Raw genomic sequence first — 24926 nt, 5'->3', positions numbered from 1 at the left:
GGCTGACTTGACGACTTCCCCGCGGCCTAGGCGGCCGATGTCGAGGTAGTGGTAGACTGCTGGGGTGGTTTGGGCCATGATGTTGGTTGGATTGTTTAGTTGAGATAAGATTGAAGTGGTTGTGTCTGCTGCTCTGACTGTGACGCAACGATGCTTACAAATGGTGAGGGGTAATCGGCCCGCGGGTCAGCATTTAGTGCTTTGACTTAGAGTTTCCGACTTGGCTGTAATCTATCTCCCCGTTTGCTGAACAGATTGATTATAGTAATCGCAGATTTGATGTTAGATTCTCAATGCTCCCTGCGACAGCTGCTGAGGATGATTTCATAAGGTCCGGAAACAGCTATAGTCTTGTCTATGACTAGCCCAAAGTTCGTGAATACGCCAGTAAGCACTGTGCCACCTTGATTTCTAATCTGTCCCTGCCCGCATGAGCTGGATTCCTATATACGACATCCATGCGCAGAATAAAGCAGATCTTGGCTAGGGTGGTGTCCACGAGTCTGAAGCCCATCTAGCCAACAGAGACCACTGCAAAAGCCCTAAACACCCATAGATATACCATGTCCGCAGCCCTCCAAGGATGGCACCCCGGCGAGCTCGCCATCCAACGTAAATTAGGATATTCCTCCGCCGTCGTCGACAGCTGGTCCTTCATCAAGAACTACATGCCAGAGCAGCACCGCATCTTCCACACCTCCAATGTCCCTTTCATCCCCATCACCACCATCGAACCTCCTCTTTAGGGTATATCAGCTTGTAACATTGGTGGCTGTGTCTGTGAAACCAGGAAGCAAAGTTCCTGCACGCTTGCGTTCGGTGATGGCTCGGGAGTTGGGACACGTCATCAAGCAATGTAGTGTATTTTCGGGGTTGCGCTGTCTGATGAATTGAGGGAAATATGGAAATGTGGGAATAGACAGGAACAAGCAGATTACGGCTGCCGAGCTAGAAGCCTAGGAGCGCGATCGGAAGCGCTGAGGGGTGGTTCCTTGGTGAGGATTGTAGTGTGGAGGTTCTGATAGGGGAGAGAACGGATCAAGATATAGGGCTGGGGATGTCAATATTTAGTTTGGTATTGGTGACGATGCACGATTGTATATCAGTGGTAGGATTGTGTTCCTTGCTGGATAGCTCGGTGCTAGAGGTCACTGAGCGGGAACCACAGCATAAGGAGGGATGGTGCACTCGCCATAGTGGCCAGTTTGATAGAGCGGATAATGCCGTATGGTTGCTGTGGTGCGTGACCGTAGGAATCAGTGTGAGGGGTCTGTAATTTGACAGAACGCTTAGTACAGTGGAACTCTGCCAAAAAGCAGCATGACTTGCAGGTGTCATGGCACTGCTCCGATGTAGGAGACATGGTGGCGGTTTCAGATTAGAGTGTTCAGGAAGTGCGCTGTATGTATCCCAAAATTCTAAAAACGTCAATCGACGGTAGGAGTGGACTGCGATATGGTTCGGTCGAGTGGTGACTTGTCTTGAGGGGTCGATCCGACTTCAAGTCGCAAGAGCGGAAGGCGATGGAGGTGCCACCTGCTGCATAGCAACCACCACTCGTAGGTTTCGTGAGTGCATCAATCGGACAGAGTAGTCCGTATCCAAGTGGGTTGTGCCCACATCCTTCTTCCACAGATTTCAGTCAATGCTCAATGCAGACGTGATGGTCATTGAAGGGATTCGTCTCAAGTCTCCACAACCGGCGAACCTTGAAATCATTGACTCGACTGGTTTGAAGTTTGGTGGATGTTTTGATGCATTCGCCTGGCTAGACCCATATCCAACAAAGTACCGATAGCTTTCACCCACCTGCCATCATCAGGCCCAAGAAGATGAAGGCGAAGCCCAGTACCTCCACTCGAACGGCCTCACCGATTTCATCGGATTGCTCGCTCGCGACAAGCAATGAGAAGTACTTGCAAGGGACAAAACTAGCACTCTCCAGAGTCAAACCCATGCCCTAGTCAAATCATCCGAACCATGCACTGGATTCGACATTGTACTACACTGACCCAGAGCATCCAACCCGGCGATGTTGCGAGAACACGAGCTTGTCTTCCACTCAATGTAGTACGCAGATACGAGAATCTCATCATCATCCTCGTCGCATAATTTGGGTGCCTCCATCTGGGGAGCCCTTCATTCGATCCCACTCAGATACATGGCCTGGATTCCAAGGTATATAGAGGGTCAGCGGGCTTCTCAATACACACATGTGGTATTCCCATCCATGTAGTGTCTGCCAGGCTTATGTCAAGTCATGTGCAGACTAATCTCGGAAAAGATATTGGTGGTTTTCCCCATATCCCGGGTGCTGACTGGAACCCAGGCAATATATGTGGTAGGTGTGAGCACATCCCCCGTCTTTTATTCTGGGAGTAGCCTTCCCGCTCGATTGTAACTTAGGGCCGGGAGTCGAACGTGTAGATGGCGTTGTTTCGGGCCATTATTGCGGAGTAAGATGAGGTGGGTTATTAGAGCAGCAGGAATCATGGCAGGCTCACTGCTATGCTCACGGATTATATACTTAACCCCGGCATATCACGGTCATCACGGGAGACTAGAGTGCATGTGCATGTGGCAGAGCCCGGCAATAGAGTTGGGAGTTTCGACACGCCATCCCTGTGAATCCAGTTGTTGTTCCCTGACTGCTGTTGATCTCCGTATAGCAACCAACAAGCAACAACCAACCTAATGATAGAGCAGGAGATATGGACTGCACTATTTCGCTTCTTGTTCTGCATAGAAGAAACGGTTTTGCAGGTATTGGAGTGAATGTTCCGATAGGGAAAGGAATTATCTCGATGATATAGGTGAAGGTCGGATGGTGGTATACCCTGTTGCAATCCAGTGTTATCGTCCTTGGGATTGTAGACAGACGTAAGAAGATAGGCGAGAGGTGTATTCCTCCCCTTCGTTTCCTCTCTGCTGTCTTGCTTCGCTATGTAGGCTTGCTTTATAGGTTCATCCCGTTTGGAGGATGTGTGAATCATGTACTCGCTGACTCGAGGGCTTGTTGGTGTTGCTGGTGGTACTGCTGCTGCTGGATAGAGATCTGTTACGGTGGTGGTGATGGGTCTATATATCTTCTCAGGGGTAATTGTGTCTGGATGGAGGGTCGGGATTTGCAGCTGGGAATAGGTGGTTGTCTGGGAGGTGGTGGTTGGTTCCTGTGCATAGGCTGCATTTGCCAGAGACATGTTTCGATGAGGGTTTCGGGGGTATGAGAGACTGCTTATGGTTGCTAAGACTAGTATCTTTGGTTATGCAATATACATACTACTCTAACTCTCTTCAAAGATTTCGGTCAGGACATTACACCAGCTAGGGTATTGCGTCCTACAGGGAGACCGGTAGTATTAAGAGTATGCACCTAGCTAATCCAGCTCGACGGTGGATTCTCATCCGGCCAACACTCCACCACCTTCTCCTTTCCCCCATCAACCGTGAGCACAACCCTCGCCCCCCATTCCAGAGGATCCCCTTCAAAAACCACAAAATCCCTCCCCCGATTGACCCCACCACCCTCTTTATCCCCACCGAGCCCCAAAATCTCCTCAATATTCCGACTCACCAAATTCACCGCCTCCAACTCACTCAACCCCGCAACCTTCCGAGCAAACCCCGCATCAATCACCAAATTATGGATATTCGAATCCCCCAATCCCGACTGCGCGATGCCAAACTTGACCCCTGCGTCCACCAGAGCCCGGAGAGGAGATGCCGTGAGAGGCGGCCCGATCGGCACATCCTTGGCTTCCCATGTCTGGGGCTTCGGCTGGACAGCGGTGTAGATTAACGAGATGTTGGCGTGGGCAAGTTGCTCCGCCACTAGGGATGCTTCGAACGCTTCAAAGAGAACCATGTTCACGGAGGGGAGATCGCGCTTTACTTGCACCAGCTGGAGCATGTCGTGGTGGTTTTTGACGTGTACCACAAGGGGTAGGGAGCCGTTAGCCACATGGCCGTAGGTGTTGTTCAGTCCTTGGTTTTCGATCAGGATCCGTCGGAGCAGACCGATGGCGGCGGAGGTGGAGGATGTGATGGGAGAGTTGCCCTCCTGGCCGAACACAACATGCAGAGCCACATCGTCTTTGAGGATTCGGCCTTCTAGAATTGTGCCGTGGCCGCTGGTCTCGAAGACGGTTGAGACGCCCCGCAGGAAAACGCTACGCTCGTTTGGCGCCAGCGGAACGGTCACCACTTTGGTAATGCCGCCCATCTGGGCTCTCACGAGATCCTTGCCTTGGAGGCGCAGGCCATATTTGGCATACACCAAGGCGTCGCTGGCCACAGTGTCTGCTGGAATTGCATCGCCCTCATCTCCGGTCCTGGGATCTGTGGCGATATCCACTAGGCCAAGTCCACCGGCGGTGACGGCGGTCAGGCCCGGGTATAGGTGGCCGTTGTCCAACTGGATCGGGACGGCATTGGTGGCAGCCGCTGCACAATGGCCCGCAGGTCCCAAGCAAGTGATTTTTCCACTGTCAAGCACCATCTCCAGGTCGTCTACCGTGGGTAGAACGGCATCCGAAGTAGAAAGAAAAGACTTTTGTATACCGGTGATCAAGAACTTTCCGTCTTCTTGCCCGAGATGGCGGCACGTATCCGCTTTCTGGTCCCTGGGGACGTCCGGACGCATGGACGGGGCGGTAGGCAAATCCGACAGAGGGTCGGTTAGCGTATCCTTCAGGGTGGGCTGGCCGTCAATGTAGACTTGCAGCGGGGTGGCTCCATTTGACAACGGGTGGGCGTCCCAGATAACCAGGTCTGCATCATAGCCTGGCTTTGCGTAGCCAATCCGATCGTTCAATCCCACGGATGTCGCCGGTATGCTGGTAACAGATTTCAGTGCTTCATTTTCCGGAAGGCCAAACGAGTGCCCCTCCGCGGCTTGAGACCTGATTCCTGTCAGCTTGGTCATAGTATGTCAGCCACTACCTACAGGAGATACTTGGCGTTGAGAAATTCCGACGATGCATCCTAGCTCAGTCAGCCCGGTCCACAGGCTCTGCAACATACATACCGATTTGTAGGCAACCGACAGCCCATGTTCAGACAGGATCTTCCCCGCATACAAACTCGCATCATACGCCTCATGTTTGTAATGCGCAAAGTGCGAGAATATCGCGATCGTAATATTCCTAGTCATCGTCAGCGTCATCTCACCACGGGTCAAACTAACCTACTGTCCACTGGCTTTGATCATCTCCGGCACTCTCCACGCTTCCAGAGCATGATGAAACGCCTGGATGCGGAAGCCAAACTCCTCGCTATGTCGGATCATGGCTTCCATGTCCTCTGGCTCATAGCAATGGATGTTAATACCGATCTGCCCCCGCAGCATCGCGACAGAGGACTCAAGAGCCAAATCTTCCGGCAACCCCCCATCGGCCAGCAACTGCGCAATCGCATCAGGGTTCCCCGTTTCATGGGCCGCGGCCGCCTCAAGGCACCAGGAATCCTGACGCTGCAGCAGTCGCTGAGCCTCGGTCATTTGCTTCCGGAAAACAAAGGCGTTGCCCATGCGGGTATGACCGTAGAGACCCTTGGGGTTTTCCCCGCATGCCATTTTCATGTACCGCCGGCGTTGCGCGGGAGGGATGCCTCGCTTGAGGAGAAGGTCCTCGACCACTTGTTCGGCGTTCTCGCCGCTGTTCAGACGGTTTTTGACCATGACGGCTTCGCCACCCATGATGTTGGCGGATCCAGGGAGAATGAGGGAAGAGGTGACGCCTCCCGAGGCGAACATGGTGGTCGTCTCGTCGTAGGTCTTCAGGCTGTCCAAAGCCCGCACAAAGGGGGTCAGAGGGCCGGAATCCGGATGGATTTCGTTCAAGTCGTCGGTGACATCGAGATGGTGCGAGTGCATGTCCACGAGCCCGGGTGTCACAAAACGACCGTTTAATTGGAACCCTGCGGTGCCCGGCTCCGTGGCCAGGTCTTGGATCGGTTGAGTAGGCACAACATGGGTGATGACACCCTGATGAAGAGTGATATCGACCGCGTGGTCAATGGTTCGATCTCCGTCGAACAAGGTCGCATTCCGCAGGATGATGGTTTGGTTCTGGCCGGCGGTTGCGGTCCATCGCGGGTTGGTCCGGGTGGCTGGGGGTGGCACCTGAGGCACGACCGGGGATTGTTGAAGCACCTGACATTTCTGCAAGTGCTTCTCGAGCTGAGCAGCTTGGTGCTGTTGCAGTCGCAGCACAGCGGGACCGGGCTCGGCGCGCGGGCCGGGGAGGGTCACCCAGTGGGTCTGGACGAGTAGGGCGATCAGCACTAGGCAAAGGGCTAGATAGCACCGTGGATCGGTCGCCAGATTCGGGGAGCGAGCTGACGGTAGACTACCCATGATGGCAGAGTGCCTTGCAGACTTGAGCTGTGTCGGACGGTCTGGAGGGAATGGCGGGTGTTATGTAGCCATGCTGGCGTTCCCGCGCACCGCTTCGGGCTGATCGCGAGGCCGGAAAAGTGGGGCGCGTTCTCGCGCTCTGCTTGGGGTTAGTGGTCTGACAGGATACAATCATCTCAATTCCAGGAAGGTGGTCGAATACTGATGAGTGACCAGATACAAGCGAGAGAGGTGGATGGACACCATTGTCGCTCAAGATTCGGGACAGGTGGTGGTGAGGAGAAGTGCATGATGCGGCAGGAGAGAAGCACAAATTGACACAATCGTCATGCGTCTGTCGTCTGGCGTCAGATCTAGTGCTCCGGCTACCGCCTACTATTATCGTTTTCTGTTGAACAAAATAGAAAAAAAAGTGGATGGATGGATTAGACGGACAATCCGTGTTCACAGAAAAAAAAAAAGAGGGAGAAAAAAGAAAGCCCAACGCGGGGCTCGAACCCGCAGCCTTGAGATTAAGAGTCTCACGCTCTACCGATTGAGCTAGCCGGGCTGCTCGTTGAAACCCCCAACCAATAACTGGTCTATCAACTCGTGCACCTTATTCACCCACTTTTCCCTCGCCCAGGTAAAACATCCTTCCCCCCCTATCTCAGAAGCAGTCCTCTACAGCGACGATCCAACTCATGGAGGTGCATTGAGCTCACCCCCACCCCCGTGCCGGAAGCACGCTCTTATTGGCCCTTCGGGGAAGAAACCCTTTATCCCGGGACTACTCGGTCATCATTCTGGGCTGTTCGGTCGCAGGCGCCTCCGGCACCCACCACACCCCCCCCCGTGCCATCGAGACTGTCCATGGGTGCCATGGGGGATCATGTGAGAGCTGTACTCGCGGCAGGTCGCCCAGGGAAAGGAAATCGCATCCAGAACTTCACGGCTATCAATTGTTTTGTATTATCTGTCCCCCTACCAACGTGATACAGGATGTCTTTCTTTCCAGCCGGCATGGCGCGTACAGAATCATTGTCCAGGGACCTCGACGCCGAATTCTATTTACCGGGGTGCCTCGTATTCACCCATAGCGATCGATTTCCACCACCGGCCCCGTATACTCCTTCTGGGCCCACAGGACATAGTACACCGTACTGATCAGGCTGGTGCCCACGGTGCCGACCACCGCCCAGTTCATCGTGCTGGCGGTCGGGTTCATCTCATCCGGCCAGAAGCTAAAGAACACCCCGATGGTCAGATAGGCGATGCTGAACCCATTGACGACGATGCCCAGCGCGCCACGAATGCGAAAGGGGCCCCAGGACAGCGGCGCGCCGGGCGTGTTCACGATGGTATCGCTGGGCGTGTCGGAGGGCTCGCGGATCCCGCCCGTGCAGCGCTTCCACATGAGGAGGAAGGCCGAGAACAGGTAGGAGGTGTAGAGGGCGCTCACGCAGAGGGAGACGACGTCGTTCAACACCGCGGCGGAGCCGAGAATAATCAGCGCCAGCAGGACGGCCGCGACCGTGACCACGAGGATGGAGTATTGCGGAACGGCTTGGGCGTTAACCTGCGGGGATGCGAAGCATTAGCGGGCGACGCGAACACACGAGGCACCAGGGAGGAAGGGAGGGGGGAAGAGGGAGACCTTGCTGAGGAATCGCCATCCGGGGAGACCCCGGTCTCGCGCAAACGACCACACCATGCGGGAGGACGAGGCCAACGATCCCACGGCCGTGGCCGTGACCAAGATCGGCACAATGGCCGACATCACGGTACAACCCCCCATGGACTTGGTGGCCGAGCAGAAGATCTGCATGTACGGGTACCCCGTGGGTGACTCCAGGGCGGCCGTGGAATTGGTCATGGTGAAGAGCGTCGACAAGGTCATACCGAAGCCCAACAGGCCGTTGATCAAGACCGAGGTGAGAATCGACTGCGGCACGACGCGTTCGGCGTCGTGGATTTCTTCACTCATCTGCCGAACCGGGTCAGTCAGACCGCAGACAAACGCCACCGCGCAATGGATTTCGGCGCAAACCTACATGGACGGCGGCATCGGCGCCGGTAAAGGCAAACATATTCCCCACCATGCCCACCATAAAGGATAAGCCTTGCGTTGGAAAGCCGCCTTCGTTGGCGAACTGCCCAAAGACCTCGGACGCGGGGTTGTGCTCGCCCAGGTACAACAGGGGGATGATGATCGCGAAAAACCCGACCAGGTGCAAGATCAGGACAAACCCTTCGAATTTGGGCAGCATGGTACTGGCGACCACATTGACAAACACGGCGAACGCCACAATAGCCCAGAAAAGCAGCACGGCTTGCCACGGCTCGGCGACGTAGGACGCGTGGTTCAGCACCACCAGGCCCTGAATCTCCGAGGCACTCAGATAGCAAGTGGACGTGAACGCGCCCAGCCAGCCGATCACGATCAACCAGCCTAGAGGGGGTCAAATGGCGTCAGTAAGGGGGACAGGGGATCGGGGAATCGCACCCGGGGTCATGACAAACGAACCGGTGAGAAAGCTGATGTACTTCTGACACCACCGGGGGGCCATCATCGACACCCAGTGGTATTGCCCGCCCGAGGTAGGAGCCCTGCGCATCCAGCCATGTCAACGTGGGAGGGACCTGAGAACGCCATCGCGGGGGAGCCTACATCGAAACCAGCTCGGACAGGGTGACGAAGGTGGAAAATGTTCCCAGCCAGACAACCAGAAAACTGTAAACGGTTCCGGCCGGGCCGCCACTACGGAGTTCACTGTTAAATGCATTGCCGGTACTCCCATCGTGCAGGACTCAAACGTACTCTTCGAAGGAGATGGTGAAGGTGCTAGAGATGAGTGATGCAGTTAGCCCCCTCCGCCCCCAGCGACCGGTGCGTGGGAAGATACGCACGACAAGGCCCCCTCCCAGGAGGCTAGGATGGTACAACTGAAGCCTAAGATCGACAGAAACCCAAATCGACGCTGCGAGACCCAGATCAGAGACGGTCAGTGGCACACAGGGGGGGGGTGCGGACCTACTTTGAGAATCTGCTTTTTACCCACTCGTCCCAGACCCTGCTCATCGTGGACTCGCGATTGACTACTGCTGGCACCTTTGGAATCCCACTGCCGGTCGCGCAGCTCAACCGACTCCTGCATGTTGGCGTTGCTTTTCGGGATTGATCAACCCTATGCGGGAAAGCCAATTGAAGCAAGAGGGGGGGGGGGCGGAACAGAAAGAAGCAATGAAAAGAAGCAAAAAGAAAAACCGATGCAAGAAATCCTTCGTGGCTTGCCTCTGCCGACCCCTATATTTGGAGGCAAGCAGGAGCGAGGGGAAGGTAGAAAGAAAGAAAGAAGAAAAGTCCGCGACCAGCTGAGCCACCGGGGGGGGATGGCTCGCATGACAGAATGGCAAGCAGGGGGGTATCGCGGGAGCCCTTCCAGGGAAGTACTAGTAGCAGCTCCACTCCAAGGAAATCCCAGTGGCAGGAGGCCAGGAAGAAGCTAAGAATTTCCTCTATATAAGCCCGGGCATTATAGGCCCCCAACCTTACGCCGCGGGTCCGTCGGGGGGCAACGTCCCTCCGAGTGTCTTGCCCTAGTCTGGAGAGTTAAGCTTCCAGCTTCCGGGGATCGACGGCCCCGTCGGACTTTCGTAGGCGCGGCGGACGGGTCAGGTTCCGGGCCTGACACTAAAGAAAGAGATATAAAAAAAAAAAAAAAAGTCGCTGACCCACTGGGCGGGCAAGCCCATGCAGCTTAAAACTTTAACAAAGTGACCGGTGGAGAACGGCGTCTTGGTGGCGCAGCCCTGCTTTCCCGTTCTTGGAGGTTCCCAATCAACCTGTGGAGCCCGGCTCCTGCATTCACAAGGGCTATTCTATAGTGGCCTGTGAGACACACGGCGCTGCTGGCGCTAGTCGGTAGTACTAGTCGTCGATTCGGGCAGCCCGTGGCTGACGCTGGACGCATTGTCCGTGATCCGGCTGACGGCCGCCTCGGGATGATACTGCTCCTCTACAACCCACGTCTTGGTCTCGCGAATAATCCGGCTTTGGCTGGTCTGGCTGAGGGCGTCATCCCAGTCCCGTTGTCGCTGCCCTGCCAACACCGTGGTTCGGTTGACCACCCCGGCCAGCCCGCTGAGCTCGTGCCCGACACTCTGTTCCTTGCTCCCGTAGGCATAGTCCGTCCGTCGAGACCGCTCGCCGGGGAGGTAGTATAGTCGAAGCCCAGTGGACTGTAGCCCATCCATGAAGGGCTTCAGATGGGGGATGCACGCCGCGACGATGGCCAGGCACTGCACCAGCTGAGCACAGATCGTGACCACCCAGACAGCCAGCATGGGATCCTGAGCGTTCTTGCTTCTATCGCGGTACACAAGCTCCGTGACAATCGCACCCACCACCCTGTAAGGCACAAGGGCATCAGTGTCCATTCATCAAGATCAGCGGCGGGATCACGGGCAACCTACAGGAGGCGAGTGAGGAAACAGCCAATGACCACGGTCTTTCTCGCGACCGCCATTTGGATTTGGAGGACGAGGAGGCTAGGAACGACGATGAGGGCTAGTTCGGTGAGGACATTCATGGCCCCGAAAAATTGCCACCACGCCTCCTAAGCATCGGGTCAGTCTGGGGCCATCCTTGCGGGGGAGGGGGACGCTGGACGCATCTCACCCGATCGAAACACTTATTGTCCACCCAACTCCACGGCCGTGGGAGATCGCATTGAAAAGCCACGGCGAATTCCGCCACCACCGCCCATGCGCTAATCAACACGACAAGTCCCCATTCAACCGTGCGGGTGCGCTGCATGAGAAAGGTCATGAACATCAGAGCGCTCAGCTTCGCGAATGTCAGGCAGGCGACGTAGAGCATTTCGGCGGCGTACACGGACTGTAGAAGAACCCAACGTCAGCGCAAGTGGAACCCCAACCTGGTGTGTTAGCATTTGGGGGGGGATGGGAGCACCTTCAGCGCGGCCTCCAGTTGACCGTGAGAAGAAGCACTCTGTTCCTGTCCAAGGCCATGACGGGCAGCGATTGATACACATGCTGTTTGTAACACACTGAGCGCCTGTAGCACATCGCGGTGGTTAGAAGTTAGCTCCACACCAAGACGCTTCGGGGGAAAACTCACCATCGCCACGGAGATCAAGTAGTCATCCATGGTGAACGCCCGGGCGATGGCATATTTGATCACGAGGCGTGCGGCCCCTGCCAATATCGAAATCACCAGAAACAGCCAGGCCAGGATCCCAATGACGGGGGAACGGTTGGTATCCGTGACCACAACCATCGCTGCCGAGGGGTCCTGTTGATGGATGGCATGCCTTGCGTTGGGGTTGAAAGCGAGAGGGAGCGATAAAAAGGGAACTGGGCCATCGCAGCTGCCAAGAGTCATTAAAGAACCCTGTCTGGTCATTTTGATGCTGTTCGATCACGATTGGGCCTTGCATGGTCGATCTAACCTGGCGGAAGGATCGGGGGTGGAGGCTCCCAAATCCACTAGGGCTCAGTAGTTGGGCCGACAGCCCGCGCCGTCCCTTCCAGCGTGACGTGCTTGGGTGCTTTTGTCCGCCAGTCAAGAGATTCCAATTTCCGGGGCCTCATGCTTAGGAGTTGGCAGAGATACGGAGTCAATGTTAGCTGATAGACAAGGGGTCAACGACTGGATCTGTCGGATCTCCACATGGCAACCACCTGGTAACCACCTCGACGGCCGGTCGATAGATAGATAGATAGATAGGAGCGGAGTTAGGTCGGAGACCTACCGATCTAATTAACTCTTCCCAATCCCAGTGGGGGGGGGGTTGTCTCATGAAACGGACTGGTCGTACGATGGGGTAATCTCGGCGAATCCCTCAGTGCCCCGGAGGTTAAGACGGGATGCTTTCTTTGTCTGATCCTTTTCCCCCCCTTCAATTCAACCTCCTGTCCATTGTCATTACCATTATTGCGGTGTTGTTGACCCCTTCCTCCCCCCCCCCCATCCAGTTCCCCAATCATGGCGACCACTCCCGCGCAGGAAGGCACCGTTGAATTCGCGTATGCTAGTCTGCCCAAGCCGGCCCAGACCTGGTATCGGATCTACGGCGACCTCCAGGCGGGAACCCCCTTGGTCGTCTTGCATGGCGGTCCGGGCTTTTGCCATAACTACATGCTGCCCTTGGCCGCGTTGGCATCCGACCGCCCTGTCATCCTGTACGATCAGATCGGAAACGGGCTGTCCTCCCATTATCCGGAGAAACGGGGCGATCAGGAGTTCTGGACTGTCAGCCTCTTCATCGCCGAGCTGGAGAGCCTGCTCCGACAGCTCGGCATTGCCGGCAATTTCGACCTGCTAGGCCATTCCTGGGGTGGCATGCTGGGGTTGGATTTTGCCGCTCGTCAACCGACTGGGCTGCGCCGTCTGATTCTATCCAACACCCCGGCGTCGGCCGCGCTGTGGCTGGAATCGGTCAATCGACTCCGCGCCACCTTGCCCCAGGAGATTCAAGACACGCTACAGCGCTGTGAGGCCGACGGTCGGCTCGAGTCCAAGGAGTACGAGGATGCGACAGTGGAGTTCCTCTCCCGGTTCTGTTGTCGGGCGCAACCCTGGCCCGAGGAGCTCATGCAGAGCCTCGTCTGGGCCACGGAAAAGGATTCCACCATCGTGTCCACCATGTAGGTTGCCGAGCATCTGATTCCCGTGCTCTCTCCTTGCTTCCCACCATCGCCTCGACCTCGACGTCATGCATGTGCTAACGACCGCAGGCTTGGCCCCTCCGAATTCTGGATTGAAGGCTCCCTCAAGGACTGGAGCGGGCTGGACCGCCTGCATCAGATCCAGGTCCCTACCTTGGTGATCAATGGCAAGTACGACGAAGCACAGGACAGTGCGGTGGAACCGCTCTTCTGGGGAATCGATAAGGTGCGGTGGATCACCCTGGCGGACAGCTCGCATTGCCCCCAGTTCGATGACTGCGAGAAGTACCTCAGCATTATCGGAGAGTTTCTGGGCCGCGCATAGCGTCGGAACGCGGGACGGGGGTAGTATCTATCAGGGGTTGCGCGGATTAGAAACTTGGAACTTGGAAGAACCCATGTCGTTTAGTCTCAGTGGCTTGCAGGGGAACCGGACTAGTATGGACTGGTTGACGCACTACGCCGACCCGGCCGGATGACCACTTTTTGTTTTCCCTTCCTGATATGATGGAATGCCCCGTAAGCCATCGGATCAAGGCGAGCCATCCTGGAGAGATAGTTCTCGGGGCACAATCTCGATGACAGGCGGGAGATGCTGGTGCTGGTAGATGGTGGTAAGAACTGAGAACCGCTAAGCCGGGAAGCAGGCCGGCCGGGGAGGGATGCCGGGTACTTTTGTCCTCCACCAATCGGGGGCCTGGTTCATATCGCCTCCCTCCGTCGCTTCCCCGTCAACCTCCGGGGATGGGCTGACAGGATGACAGTCGGACTATCTGAAAAGTAGGGACATCTCTAGCCTGCACTAGTGCAGCAGGCCAGAATCATCAAAGACAGCCGTGTTTCGACTCTGAGGGATCCGGGCCTTCCGCTACCCTACGGGGAGGACCGCCGGAGAATCTGGAGGGCAGTCAGGGGCAAGATGATGCTGGTAACTGTACTCCGTACAGTTGGGAATAAAAGGTGCAGCAACCCGAGGACCCATTGCACCATTACTCTATGCATCATGATCGGGGTCGGACACATCCTCCCCACTCAGTTTGGGATTCGCGACCGTGCTGGCTTTCAACCGAGCGGGGAAGCGCACATACATCGATCGATGCCATCACTCGGTCGATCTGTGACAGATTGATGGGATCATTTGCAGGGCTAGCGACTACTCATCGTAACTAGTGTGTCCTATGTGTTCGCTAGTGGGCGATTATCACTCGGCTGCTACCATTTTGGACGGTCGCATATTGTCCGGTTATTCCGTACTCTGACAGCTAGCAGCATCGATGCGCAGGGGGGGAAATCATGGAAGGAATAGGATATGATGAACATGGGCCTGAGATCTGGGCATGTAACACGGATACAAAACGGGAAGAAAACAAAAATAGGTATAGAAGTGTGTTTGGTTTCCCTCCGCGTGTGTGTGTGTGTGTGTGTGTTCATGTTGTTAGATACATTTAACGCTGGGAAAAGAAACAAAAAAAGCTCTGACAAGAGTGGGATTCGAACCCACGCCCCTTTCGAGACTAGGAATATTCCGAAGAACATGTGAGATCAGATAAACCTGACCCTAGCGCCTTAGACCGCTCGGCCATCTTGCCGGTTTGTATGAGGTGGAGGTAAAAAGTTAAGCTAATATTGTTGGTAATAAGGGAGGTGGATAAGCGTAGGTGGTGGGGTTAGTGGAGGAGTTACTTGGAGGTTGTGTTAATTTAGGCTGGGTTGTGGGATGGTAGGACGTTGATTTAAGGTTGTGGAGAAGGTGATGTCGTTATGACTGGGTGTGGCTATGCTGTTTCCTTTAATAATCCGGGGTATGGAGGAGGTGTCATGCTGACGATGGCGGAAGTGCTGGGTTGGGTCCCGCTCTTGTGGTGATTGGGTTCTTTGTTATGCGGATAGCAGCAGTATATAACTGGTCGGTTTCTCTTTGTGGGTTGTTTCATGTCAGGGTTGTTACCACGTCGATTAAAGGGACATATCCCTTCGAGATACTGGTATAGAGGGTGTAATAAACGTCTCGGGATCCAATTCATTTCCTCATTTCTTCTTGAGCCCGGTGTCGGCGGGTATGGATGGGTTTTGGCCGCCGATCAGGGTAGTTGCCTGATTCGGTCTGATGTCGGCTTCCAATTTTGACCTCGGATGGGCCAGCACTCAGAGTGAAAGAAAAAGTACCAGATACTCTACAGCTAACTGACTGATGGGTATATAGATTTATCGACGATCAAGGGCTATGGCTGATTTCTTGAATCTACTGCTGAAATTATTGGTCCCTCTTAGCTTTGTAGACCAAGTTGGCTGGTAGTGTGGTTGCGACGGGCTCACCAGGGGTATGAAGGGAACTAATTGTTATAGCTTGGCTAACATCGTAGGTATGTTGTTGTCGTATGCTACGAATACTAGGTGTAGTCTTCCTCTTGTGGTCGATCATGGCGAGGAGAATCGATACCATAGAACGGAGCGGGTTCACAAATATATAGCACGCCTTCCCGATCCGCAGGGGCACAGATTTTACCTCAACAGTAGGAAAAACTTTTCCTGTCGGGGGTTCGGTAATCACATACAATGTAACAATCCCCGTCAGCACTTCAAAATGTAATCGTTCTGAACAATATCGTTCCCACAATCCCAATTATCGCGATTTCTCAATGTTCATGCAGCCCTCATGTTCGAGTGGCACTACTCCCTTCTATAACACTAAATGGTGAGTTAATTCATCAACCAGGCAAGATGGCCGAGCGGTCTAAGGCGCTAGGGTCAGGTTTATCTGATCTCACATGTTCTTCGGAATATTCCTAGTCTCGAAAGGGGCGTGGGTTCGAATCCCACTCTTGTCATTTTGTCCATTCTATTCATCACTTACCTCCTTCCTATGAGGTTTAGTTTGCAATATTTCTTTTTATTTCCCCCGGGAATCGTAGAATTTAGTCTGTAGGCACGTCATCATCAACTCCTTGCGAGTCGCTCATGCCAAGTCCCGTTCCCGCAGACCATATGCTCACTTCCTAGCCCTAAGTCCCCGAACTCCCGCAACTAGGCTACCAACAATTAACCATAGACAATTCAACTGTTTTGCTACCTCATATCAATCGTAGGGATCGCCCTAATGGCCCTTGCATGTAAACTCTGTTTCCTAATATATTCTCCACGATGCATCCACCGGCACACCGGGATGATGGAAGAGCACCAGCAGTACTAGGCATCATTTATCAACATTCATCATCGGCAATGCAAGTAGCATACCTATCCTAGGCGCACGTCTTCTGATGCTTACTTATCGAGCAGAAAAACCAAGAGACCACGGGTCTGGACCTTCTCATCTAGCTACCTATTTCTGAGCCAAGTGAGCGAGTCCGGGATGGATACTTCAAACAGACTACAATCTACAAGGATCTACGACCAGGAACGTAATGTGGAGCGCAAGTGACCATTACAGACACAACTCCCTATCTACTACAAAAACCCCATGGCCAAGGCCTGGAGATACAAACGAGTGTGGGGTGGGGTCGGGGTGACGCGAAGCCACAGCCCCCTAACTAAGAACATGAATTCTGTGACCGCGCCGGGCCCAGAGAATACAGGAAAAAAAGCAAACCCTCATGATCCTCCCACAAAACCTGTCATACAAAGCAAACCCCAAAACAGACCCAAAACAGACCCAAAAGCAGACCCAAAAAGTAAAGACGAAAGAAAATACAAACCCACACACAGCCAATATACACACCACAGGACAACACCACAAGGTACAGATCAACATATAAAAAGCCAAGAAGACAAAGAAATACATGAGAACAGGAAGATATCAACACAAAAGAACAAGAAGAATAGACAGGTAAGCCAAAGAAAGACAGGAAAGAATACATGACAAGGACAAGATGCACAGGAGCATGTACAACAGAAGTAAGGAAAGACAAGACAGGATACATGAAATAAAAGAAAAGTACATATGCCCACCCACATGCCACCCATAAAAAGTATAAAGAAAGACAAGACAGGATACATGAAGTAGGACACAATCACAGATGCACACATAACAAAACAAGGAAAGACAAGACTGAGTACATGATATAAAACAACATAAACATGAGCACATATAACCAAACAAGGAAAGACAAGACAGGATACATGATATCAAAAAACATGAACATGAACACACACAACAAAACAAGGAAAGACAAGACTGCGTACATAATATCGAAAAACATAAGCATGAGCACATACAACAAAGCAAAGAAAGACAGGACAGGATACAGAAAACAAAAGAAAAGTACATAAATAGCCGCCCACATACCACCCACTAAAAGTATGAAGAAAGACAAGACTGAGTACACAATATTGAAAAACAGAAAAACCAACACACACAACAAAAGAAGGAAAGACAGAACAGACAGAACAGACAGAAAAACAACGAGATACAAGAACACCAACCAGAAGACAAAGAAAACAGACAACAGACAACAGACAACAGACAACAGACAACAGACAACAGACAACAGACAACAGACAACAGACAACAGACAACAGACAACAGACAACAGACAACAGACAACAGACAACAGACAACAGACAACAGACAACAGACAACAGACAACAGTCACAAGGAAAAACAGGAATGAAACTGGATACAACAAACAGCAGACAGAACAAGGAAACATAAGAAAAGACGACCCCTGCCAGCTCGCCCGAGCGCCTCCCACAAACACCAGACATAAGAAAAACAACAGCCAACCGACCAACGCCCGCCAGAAAAAACAGAACTCGCCAGAAGAAACAAAACTAGCTAAGAAGAAACAAAACTCGCCCAAAGAAACAAAACTAGCTAAGAAGTAAGCTAAACTCGCCCAGAAGAAAAGGATAAAAGCAAGAAAGAAAAGAAAGAACTCGCCCAAAGAAACAAAACTCGCCCAAAGAAAAAAACTAGCTAAACTAGCTAAAAAGTAAGCAAAACTCGCCAAGAAGAAAAGACTAACAGCAAGAAGGAAAAGAAAAGTCTCGCCCAAAGAAACAAAACTAGCTAATCTAGCTAAACTAGCTAAGAGGTAAGCAAAACTCGCCAAGAAGAAAAGAAAAAAGCAAGAAAGAAAAGAAAAGACTCGCCAGAAAGAACAAAACTCGCCAGAAAAACAAACCTAGCTAAGAAGAAAACAAAAGAACAAAAGAAAGGAGGGAAAAGACTTACCGGGAAACCCCCCCCGATATCCGAAGATATCCCTCCCCCGGATCCCCCGAACACGCGAACCCGTTCCTCGAGCCGTTGACAGTCGAAATTCCATCGATAGCCGATCACGCCGCAGAATGTTGTCGCTAACCGAACCCGCATTGGTCGCCCGCTTGATGCTGTCGTACTGTGTACCGTTATCGAAGTCGGAGCGAAAGGGAGTGGAACCTGCATTCGTATCACAGCGGAGTTCGGCGCTAGACATTCGTTGGTAGCCGTACGTATCGTTGATAGGAATCCGTCGTGCCTCGATCACCCTCCGGGGTTCCGTGCCGTCTCGTGCCCTAGCCTGTGACCTGGCTCAGCAGTAAAGGATCCCGGCTTGGCCCCGGTACGACCAAGTCGAGAGAAAAAAAGATAAAACATACAGGATAAGGCATACAGAAAAAGCAAACAAGGAGTGACCAAAACGCAACGAAGAGAAGCCTGTTACAAAACAAGGAAACAAGGAAACAAGGAAAAACAAAAGACTACCAGTTCTTGTGGACATCCCGCGACTTCACAATCCAGCGACTGACCACCACCGTAGTGGTGGTCTCAACAAAACGAACGGACTTTTTGGGCTTGTTTGAACGAGGGGACGTGCGAAGCACAGAAGAAGAGGGAACAGGTAAACGAGAGGAAGTGGTGGCCGGAGCCACCGGGGCAGAAGGGACCGAAGGAGAGACAGAAAAACGAGGGACAGGCAAACGAGTGGAGGGGGGGTGTGTGGCGTCGAACCTTTTCAGGAACGACTGACCACGGGAAAGGCAAGGGGAAGGACAGGACGTGTCAGAAGGCACAGAACGAGTGGAGGGGGAACGAACGTGGGGGTGAGTGGCGTCGAACCTTTGAAGGAACGAACAACCACGGGAAAGGGGCGCTGAAGGAGGGGACGTGGCCGAGACCACAACACGACGAGGAAGAAAAGAACGAGAGGCAGTGGCCCGAGGGACCGAGGAAGAGGAGAAGGGGGAGGTGCCCGAAGAACACCGGTACAAACGAGGGGAGGTGGCCCGAGGAACCACCACAGGACAAGGAATGGAAGTGCCACAAGGGCGGGGAGAAGGAGAGGAAGAGGCCGAAGCCACAGAACGAGCGACAACAGGACGAGGCAGAAACGACTGACTGGGGGTGGCCCGAGGGGCCGGGGAGGGGGCGGACGCGGTGTCCGAAGGACGACGATACAAATGAGGGACGGTGGCCCGAAGTACCACCACAGGACAAGGAATGGACGTGGCCGTGACCACGGAAGGCAAACGAGCGTTGGGGGAACGAGGGTAAGGGGAGTGTGTGGCGTCGAACCTTTCCAGGAACGACTTACCACGGGAACGAGTGGCTAGGGGCAAACGAGTGGCAGGGGAGGAGGGGGAAGAGGACGAGGAGCGACGAAGATACCGCAAAGAACTGGTAGGAGAACGAGAGGACGTGGGTGAACCCACAGAAGGAGAGACAAAAGAACCGGAAGAGACAGACGAAGAAGCAGACGAAGAAACAGAAGAAACAGAAACGGAAACAGAACAACGAGGCTTCTCAACGAAAGGAACGGAAGTGCTCACCTGAGCGAAAGATCGGACGCCCGGAAACGCGGGCAAAGGAGAGGACTGTCGGAGACCGACCGGAGCGGAGCGAACAGAAGGACGTACCGGGTCCAGCTGTCCGCGGGGGGGGAGAGAGAAGAGAGGAAGAGGGGAAAGGCGAGGAACACCCATCAAACGGGGTCCTCTAAGAGAAGAGGAGGGGGACGACATCGGGGAGGGAGGCAGAGGGGCAAATATCAAAATCAGAAGATATTATACGACTAAAAAGACGCATAAAAGCAACCAACAATGGTAATGGGGGAAAAAGGGGAAAAGGAGAAGAAGAGAAGGAAAAGAAGAGGAAATGGGAAAGCAACCGATAGATATGAGAACTGGAATGAAGCCAGGCCGTATCTTGTGAGGAAGGAGCGTCGTGAGCAAGGCAGGGACAAGATGATGAAAGTGCTCGATGAGGAAGGTGTGTCTATCCCACCTGCCTGATGGTCAAGATGGCCATGTTCTTGCTATCGAGAGGGAGGCGACAGACAGCTGGTGAGTTAGGGCTACGGGGCCAACAGCTGTATCTTGGACTCCACGTCAAGGTTAGTCGGACTCGAAGCATCAAACAGTGAGACTAACCTGAGATACATCTGATTAGGGCTACGCCGTTTACAAAGGGTGTCAGCCGCATCGCCTCGTCCAGACAGTGCGCGACAACCCGGATAGATGTCCCAGACATGGCGGGACTGAATGATCAGAGAGCTTGCCAGGAGGTCCTGGATGCAGCACGGAGCAGAGGTACGGAGCATGATCTTGCTTATGGACACATCGCTGTGCACTATCTGGCCATAGAATAGACACCGGCACCCGCCGTTGGTATATCAGGACTGATTGGCTAATGCTTTAGGACGGTTTTCGATGGCTGCTTCAATCCATGAAGCATACTCGCTTCTATCGGAGTATTAGGGTGGTGGGTCACAGCTTCAGCTCAGTCCTTACTGGGCCTTTTGGTCTGACCACCTCGATTGATGGATGTCTGGGTTTGGCTGCATCGGAGGGAGGATTCCTGCAAGCACACATCATTCAATAATACCCCTCAAGGCAGACTGATTGGAGCTAACTTGATGAGTTCATGCTCCGCCAGATCGTCTATTTAAGATCCTTGACACCCTCGCCCCTGCTTCGCCGGCCACGTTCACACGAAGCGAGTGTCCGGTCAAGAACGTCCCCATAAAGCTTCCTACAGCCAGCAACATGCCACTCTACAAGGTATACCACTCCTATCCCTTGACAGACGAACAGCGTCAAACTCTCGCCACTGCCATTACCAATCTACACTGTGAGACATTCACCACTCCATCTTTCTTCGTTCACATACGCTTCATCCCACACGATGCAAGAGACGGCAACTATTTCATGGCCGGTCGGCCTCGCCTCACCAACTCCAACCATATAGTCGGCATTGTCCGTACATCGCCAGCTCGACCCAATTCCGCTTTCGACGCTCTTGCAGCGAAGATTGAATCCGCATGGTATGAGGCGGTCCATAGTCAGCTAGGTGAGGGACTGGAGGAGAAAAATGCTACCGATAGAAAGAGGCTTCTCCTGGTCATGTTCACGCCGATGATCACCATCCGCGAAGGAGGTATGGCCATCCCGGAGGCTGATCAGGAGGACAACTGGCTCACGAAGCAGCTGCTTTTCATCAGGCAGATGAGTGAGGAGGGACTGGACGATTTTACCGAAATGCTCCGAGAAATCCAGGAGAGGGAGGACCTGAAAGGATTAGTCTCGAATTGGGCGTCATGCGTGACACCCGTATTCTGTCAATCACGAGTCTACGCCACTTGATTTTCGAGTTGTCTGACCGCGCCCTCCAGCAATGGGAATAATCAGGGTAGCGACAAGAGTTGGGGAGTCTCCAGGGAAGAGGGGTTAGTTCTCAAACAGGCAAGCTAAGGAATATAGTCTAGGATGCACAAGGAACGAGATGGCAGCGATAACATCTTGGCACATAGCAAGAGCATACCACGGCTTATGAAATCCACCAATCATGCAGTACACTCACATCTTCAGCCTGGTTTGGACAGAATGCCGCCCATCGACATCCCTCGCACTAATAGCCGATCCGATACTATCCGCACGCCCTACGGATGACAGCTGGGTGGAGCCAACGGCGTGGAAATGCCGACTCCAGTCAATCACACTCTGCAGATGTCTGTGCCACTTTTCGATCCAACGATCACACTATCTCCGCATAATCCTTACACAAAACTACCGCATGGGCCGCCTAGACAGAATAGTGGGTTTTGGTACGCCCCGGGTCGGTTGGATATCGTTCCCGAGACTTGGTTACGCTCGAAACTACATCTAATTTTTTATAGCTTTCATAGGAGGCAGTGTGCCCGCTTTCTCCTTCGAGCTGTCCAAAGCAAGTGTCTATCAGATCCCCGAGAGATCGAGCTGGAGACGGGTCGTGCCTTTAGTCGAGTGGCAAGCATACAGCATCTACGGCGGTCCTTCCAGTCCACTGAACTAAGCTAAATGAATACCTGACTGGAACTAACCTGCAATAAAGCATAGATACCGATCGGACGAGAATACTCCACTGTAATCAGACGCCATGTCGACCGTGGAAGTAGCCATGTTTCTGATATCGTGGGTAGGGCTTGGTGGAGTACTGGGACTAGCGTTGTAACCTCTATACCCTACCTTCGAAACAGTGCGGTACTGACACCCCACTTTGAGTTCTTGGAGCGTCCCGGTTGAATGAGAGGGTATAATCTCTCCAGAAGTTATACTGAGCCACAGCAACTCCATCACCATCGTTATTAATTGAAAAAAATGTGCCATTCGCTATTTACTCTTTCAGTTCCACCCGAACGAATACCTGCCGACCCTCACAAACCCAGCGGTGCAGATGGATCGACACATCACGAGATCTGGATCAACTCGGGGACCAACCTACCATCTCGTGAGTACAAAACAAGCACGACACTTCATACACATTCCCTGTCAATTCCTCATGACGACCAAAAAAAGGTAAAAAACATACAACAGAAGGGATTCGCTGGTGGTCACCCACCCAACTACTAACCTCCCGGCGTGTGGCTTAAGTACGGCTGAGCGGACGGGAAGCCCTGTTCTCCACACCCTGTGGTCGTATGTAGTATTTTTATCCTTACACTAACTTATATGCTTCGTCAGGCTTAAGCTCAGTGAGCCAAATGTGCGCCGGATAAGTGATGGATCAAGCAGTATGGGTACGTGTTGTCGACGGGTGAAGGTGGTGGATTTGGTAACTCCACTACCCACGATCGTGAGATTTGGTTCATGGCTAAAAGACCCACTACAGGATGGGATTTGTGGTTTATTCTTCGCTTCTCCTCGCTTGGTAGGTAAGAGATCTATTATTCTTTGCTCTTGGATAATTGGGAACAACTGACTGTTCGAATAGGACAGTTCACTTGTTGACGATGCACGCATGATCACATATCACACTTGATCAAGAAAGAACAACGAACACAAGACGCCAATATGCAACATCCAGTCCTATATGCTGATCTACAACCAAAATCCGTGCTTCCAGCACATCGGAAACACCTCTAATGCCTCACATCAGATCTCAAATCTTCCACCCTATATTCCCCCGCCACAACATCGCGCGCACCAAAGCAAAGCAGATCGCCCCCGCTGCCAAAAACGTCGCCGTAAACACCTGACCCTTCCAAAACTCTCCAGTCTCCAGATCCAACAAGAGCGAGGCGCACGGGGTCCCGATGAGAAACCCACATCCGGCGAACATGAAGATCATCCCGAGACGGGTCCCGACCACGCCCATATTTGGAGACATGCGGGTGACAATGGATGGCGGGAGGGAGACAATGGCCCCCGAAGCGAAGCCATACAGACAGGTGAAGACCACAGTTCCGCCTACGTTGTCGACCGCTAACCAGACGTACCCGAGGATGGTGGCGAGGATGCTAATGGGAATGAGTGTGTTCAGGCCGCCGAAGCGATCCGCGAGGATTCCAGGGGTGATGCGGCCCACGACGGAGGTGGCGTTGAGGACGGAGAAGATGTAAAAGGCGAGACTGCTGTCGTTGTGGAGGTAATAGGTGAAGTAACTCTGCAGGTAGAAGAAGGGGAAGTAAAGGCCCACGAAGCTGAAGAACAGTCCGAAGCTGAAGACAAGGAACGGGGGTTCTTTGAGAGCCGCGAAGTCGATGAGAGAGCGGCTTTGCGCAGGCGGAGGCAGACGACGTTTCAAGACGACCAAGGGCACGATGAGGCCAGCGAGAGCGACAAACCCGATGATGCGCGTCGTCCAGCCAAACCCGACCTTGTCGATCAATTTATGGAACATGATCGGGTAGATCACGGCGCCGATACTGCCGCCGGACGCGGTGATGCCCGTGGCGACGGCGCGGCGGGAGGTGAAGTACGTGGCCACAATGGCGATGCTGGGGAGGAAGAGAAAGGCGCAGCCGATTCCTACCGTGACGCCTTGTGCTAGGAAGAGCTGGTAGTATTTGGTCGCGAGCGAAGTCATCATCATGCCGAATACTACCATGAATGTCCCGATCGCGACAAGACTGCGCAGGTATCCCTTGTCGAAGATGGGGCCGACAATCACGCCTACCAGGAATAGGATAAAGCCTTGGAAGGTGCCGATCCATGTGATTTGCGAGGAGTCGTCGTTGGGAATGAGGGTTGATTGGTAGTAGCTTTGGAAGGGTCCAAAAGCGTTGAGAATGCCCCTACGTGCTGGTTAAGTGCTGGAGGGAGGAAAGATTGGTTTCTTTAGGTACGTACCATGAATTGAAGAATAGGAAAAACGCTCCCAGCACTTGCAGCCAGGCAGTCAATCCGCTATCTGGAGGCGGCGGGGGCGCCGTGTCGGGCTGCTGCTTCTCCGTCTCGGATGCATCCGAATCGACCATCAGGGCAGATGAAGGAGGAGTGGAAGGTTTGTCGTCCGGATTCATCAACGGAAGAGACATGGTGCCCGAGTGGTGTGTGACTGAGGCCGATACAGTTTGCTATCGGGACCATAGTTATATGAAGTTGTATAGGATCTATACATCCCTCGGCCAAACGAATTTGTCATCGGGAGCTAACTGTCACCCTTCAGCCTTGCTGTATAACATGCAGAAAGGGATTGTGATTGGAGGGTTGGCGTGGTTGAGTG

The 24926-nt window shown here is 53.3% G+C and overlaps 9 protein-coding genes and 3 non-coding genes across 12 annotated transcripts in view; 4 read left to right on the top strand and 8 right to left on the bottom strand.

Moving 5' to 3' along the window:
• The window catches only part of BO80DRAFT_500299 (glutathione S-transferase), a 1222-nt gene extending 930 nt beyond the window's left edge, over positions 1–292 (bottom strand). Inside the window, exon 1 of the mRNA XM_025724227.1 lies at positions 8–292. Coding sequence (XP_025577832.1) covers positions 8–78 — 71 coding nt within the window. The 5' untranslated portion in view covers positions 79–292. The remainder of the gene's footprint in view (positions 1–7) is intronic.
• Positions 293–3288: 2996 nt separating this feature from the next.
• On the bottom strand, positions 3289–6400 carry BO80DRAFT_401547 (carbohydrate esterase family 9 protein-like protein). The gene is made up of 4 exons (XM_025717569.1): positions 5190–6400; positions 5027–5144; positions 4946–4983; positions 3289–4901 (listed from the first exon to the last, which is right to left on the bottom strand). The coding sequence occupies exons 1-4, from the start codon at positions 6353–6355 to the stop codon at positions 3374–3376; spliced, it is 2850 nt and encodes a 949-aa protein (XP_025577831.1). The 5' UTR covers positions 6356–6400; the 3' UTR covers positions 3289–3373.
• A 432-nt stretch (positions 6401–6832) lies between these two features.
• On the bottom strand, positions 6833–6905 carry BO80DRAFT_t89. Its single transcript has one exon. It is a non-coding gene; the product is annotated as a tRNA-Lys (tRNA).
• Positions 6906–7424: 519 nt separating this feature from the next.
• On the bottom strand, positions 7425–9492 carry BO80DRAFT_432738 (choline transport protein; the record flags this gene model as incomplete). The annotated part of the gene is made up of 8 exons (XM_025720799.1): positions 7425–7913; positions 7950–8321; positions 8389–8786; positions 8862–8944; positions 9006–9107; positions 9156–9179; positions 9245–9315; positions 9373–9492. The coding sequence occupies 8 exons, from the start codon at positions 9490–9492 to the stop codon at positions 7425–7427; spliced, it is 1659 nt and encodes a 552-aa protein (XP_025577830.1).
• A 760-nt stretch (positions 9493–10252) lies between these two features.
• On the bottom strand, positions 10253–11636 carry BO80DRAFT_349999 (uncharacterized protein; the record flags this gene model as incomplete). The annotated part of the gene is made up of 5 exons (XM_025715524.1): positions 10253–10745; positions 10811–10953; positions 11016–11234; positions 11310–11414; positions 11478–11636. 5 exons carry the CDS (start codon positions 11634–11636, stop codon positions 10253–10255), a joined length of 1119 nt encoding a protein of 372 aa, XP_025577829.1.
• Positions 11637–12344: 708 nt separating this feature from the next.
• On the top strand, positions 12345–13352 carry BO80DRAFT_432736 (proline-specific peptidase; the record flags this gene model as incomplete). The annotated part of the gene is made up of 2 exons (XM_025720798.1): positions 12345–13006; positions 13097–13352. The coding sequence occupies 2 exons, from the start codon at positions 12345–12347 to the stop codon at positions 13350–13352; spliced, it is 918 nt and encodes a 305-aa protein (XP_025577828.1).
• An 845-nt stretch (positions 13353–14197) lies between these two features.
• Positions 14198–14611, bottom strand: BO80DRAFT_284785 (uncharacterized protein). Its single transcript, XM_025714947.1, has one exon. It carries the CDS (start codon positions 14561–14563, stop codon positions 14240–14242), a length of 324 nt encoding a protein of 107 aa, XP_025577827.1. The 5' UTR covers positions 14564–14611; the 3' UTR covers positions 14198–14239.
• On the bottom strand, positions 14504–14616 carry BO80DRAFT_t88. The gene has a single exon. It is a non-coding gene; the product is annotated as a tRNA-Leu (tRNA).
• A 1126-nt stretch (positions 14617–15742) lies between these two features.
• BO80DRAFT_t94 lies at positions 15743–15855 on the top strand. Its single transcript has one exon. It is a non-coding gene; the product is annotated as a tRNA-Leu (tRNA).
• A 1038-nt stretch (positions 15856–16893) lies between these two features.
• Positions 16894–19461, top strand: BO80DRAFT_488495 (uncharacterized protein; the record flags this gene model as incomplete). Its single annotated transcript, XM_025723582.1, has 6 exons — positions 16894–16918; positions 17252–17285; positions 17365–17844; positions 18056–18057; positions 18383–18453; positions 18766–19461. 6 exons carry the CDS (start codon positions 16894–16896, stop codon positions 19459–19461), a joined length of 1308 nt encoding a protein of 435 aa, XP_025577826.1.
• A 1528-nt stretch (positions 19462–20989) lies between these two features.
• BO80DRAFT_442621 (uncharacterized protein) lies at positions 20990–21586 on the top strand (the record flags this gene model as incomplete). The annotated part of the gene is made up of 1 exon (XM_025721279.1): positions 20990–21586. One exon carries the CDS (start codon positions 20990–20992, stop codon positions 21584–21586), a length of 597 nt encoding a protein of 198 aa, XP_025577825.1.
• A 1572-nt stretch (positions 21587–23158) lies between these two features.
• BO80DRAFT_422939 (MFS monocarboxylate transporter) lies at positions 23159–24904 on the bottom strand. The gene is made up of 2 exons (XM_025718935.1): positions 24551–24904; positions 23159–24495 (listed from the first exon to the last, which is right to left on the bottom strand). The coding sequence occupies exons 1-2, from the start codon at positions 24736–24738 to the stop codon at positions 23361–23363; spliced, it is 1323 nt and encodes a 440-aa protein (XP_025577824.1). The 5' UTR covers positions 24739–24904; the 3' UTR covers positions 23159–23360.
• Positions 24905–24926: the final 22 nt, after the last annotated feature.

This window comes from Aspergillus ibericus (assembly GCF_003184845.1).
Source record: "Aspergillus ibericus CBS 121593 unplaced genomic scaffold BO80scaffold_9, whole genome shotgun sequence".
NCBI lineage: Eukaryota > Fungi > Ascomycota > Eurotiomycetes > Eurotiales > Aspergillaceae > Aspergillus > Aspergillus ibericus.
The sequence above is the reverse complement of the archived record's forward strand: the minus strand, read 5'-3'. Positions and strand labels throughout refer to the sequence as shown.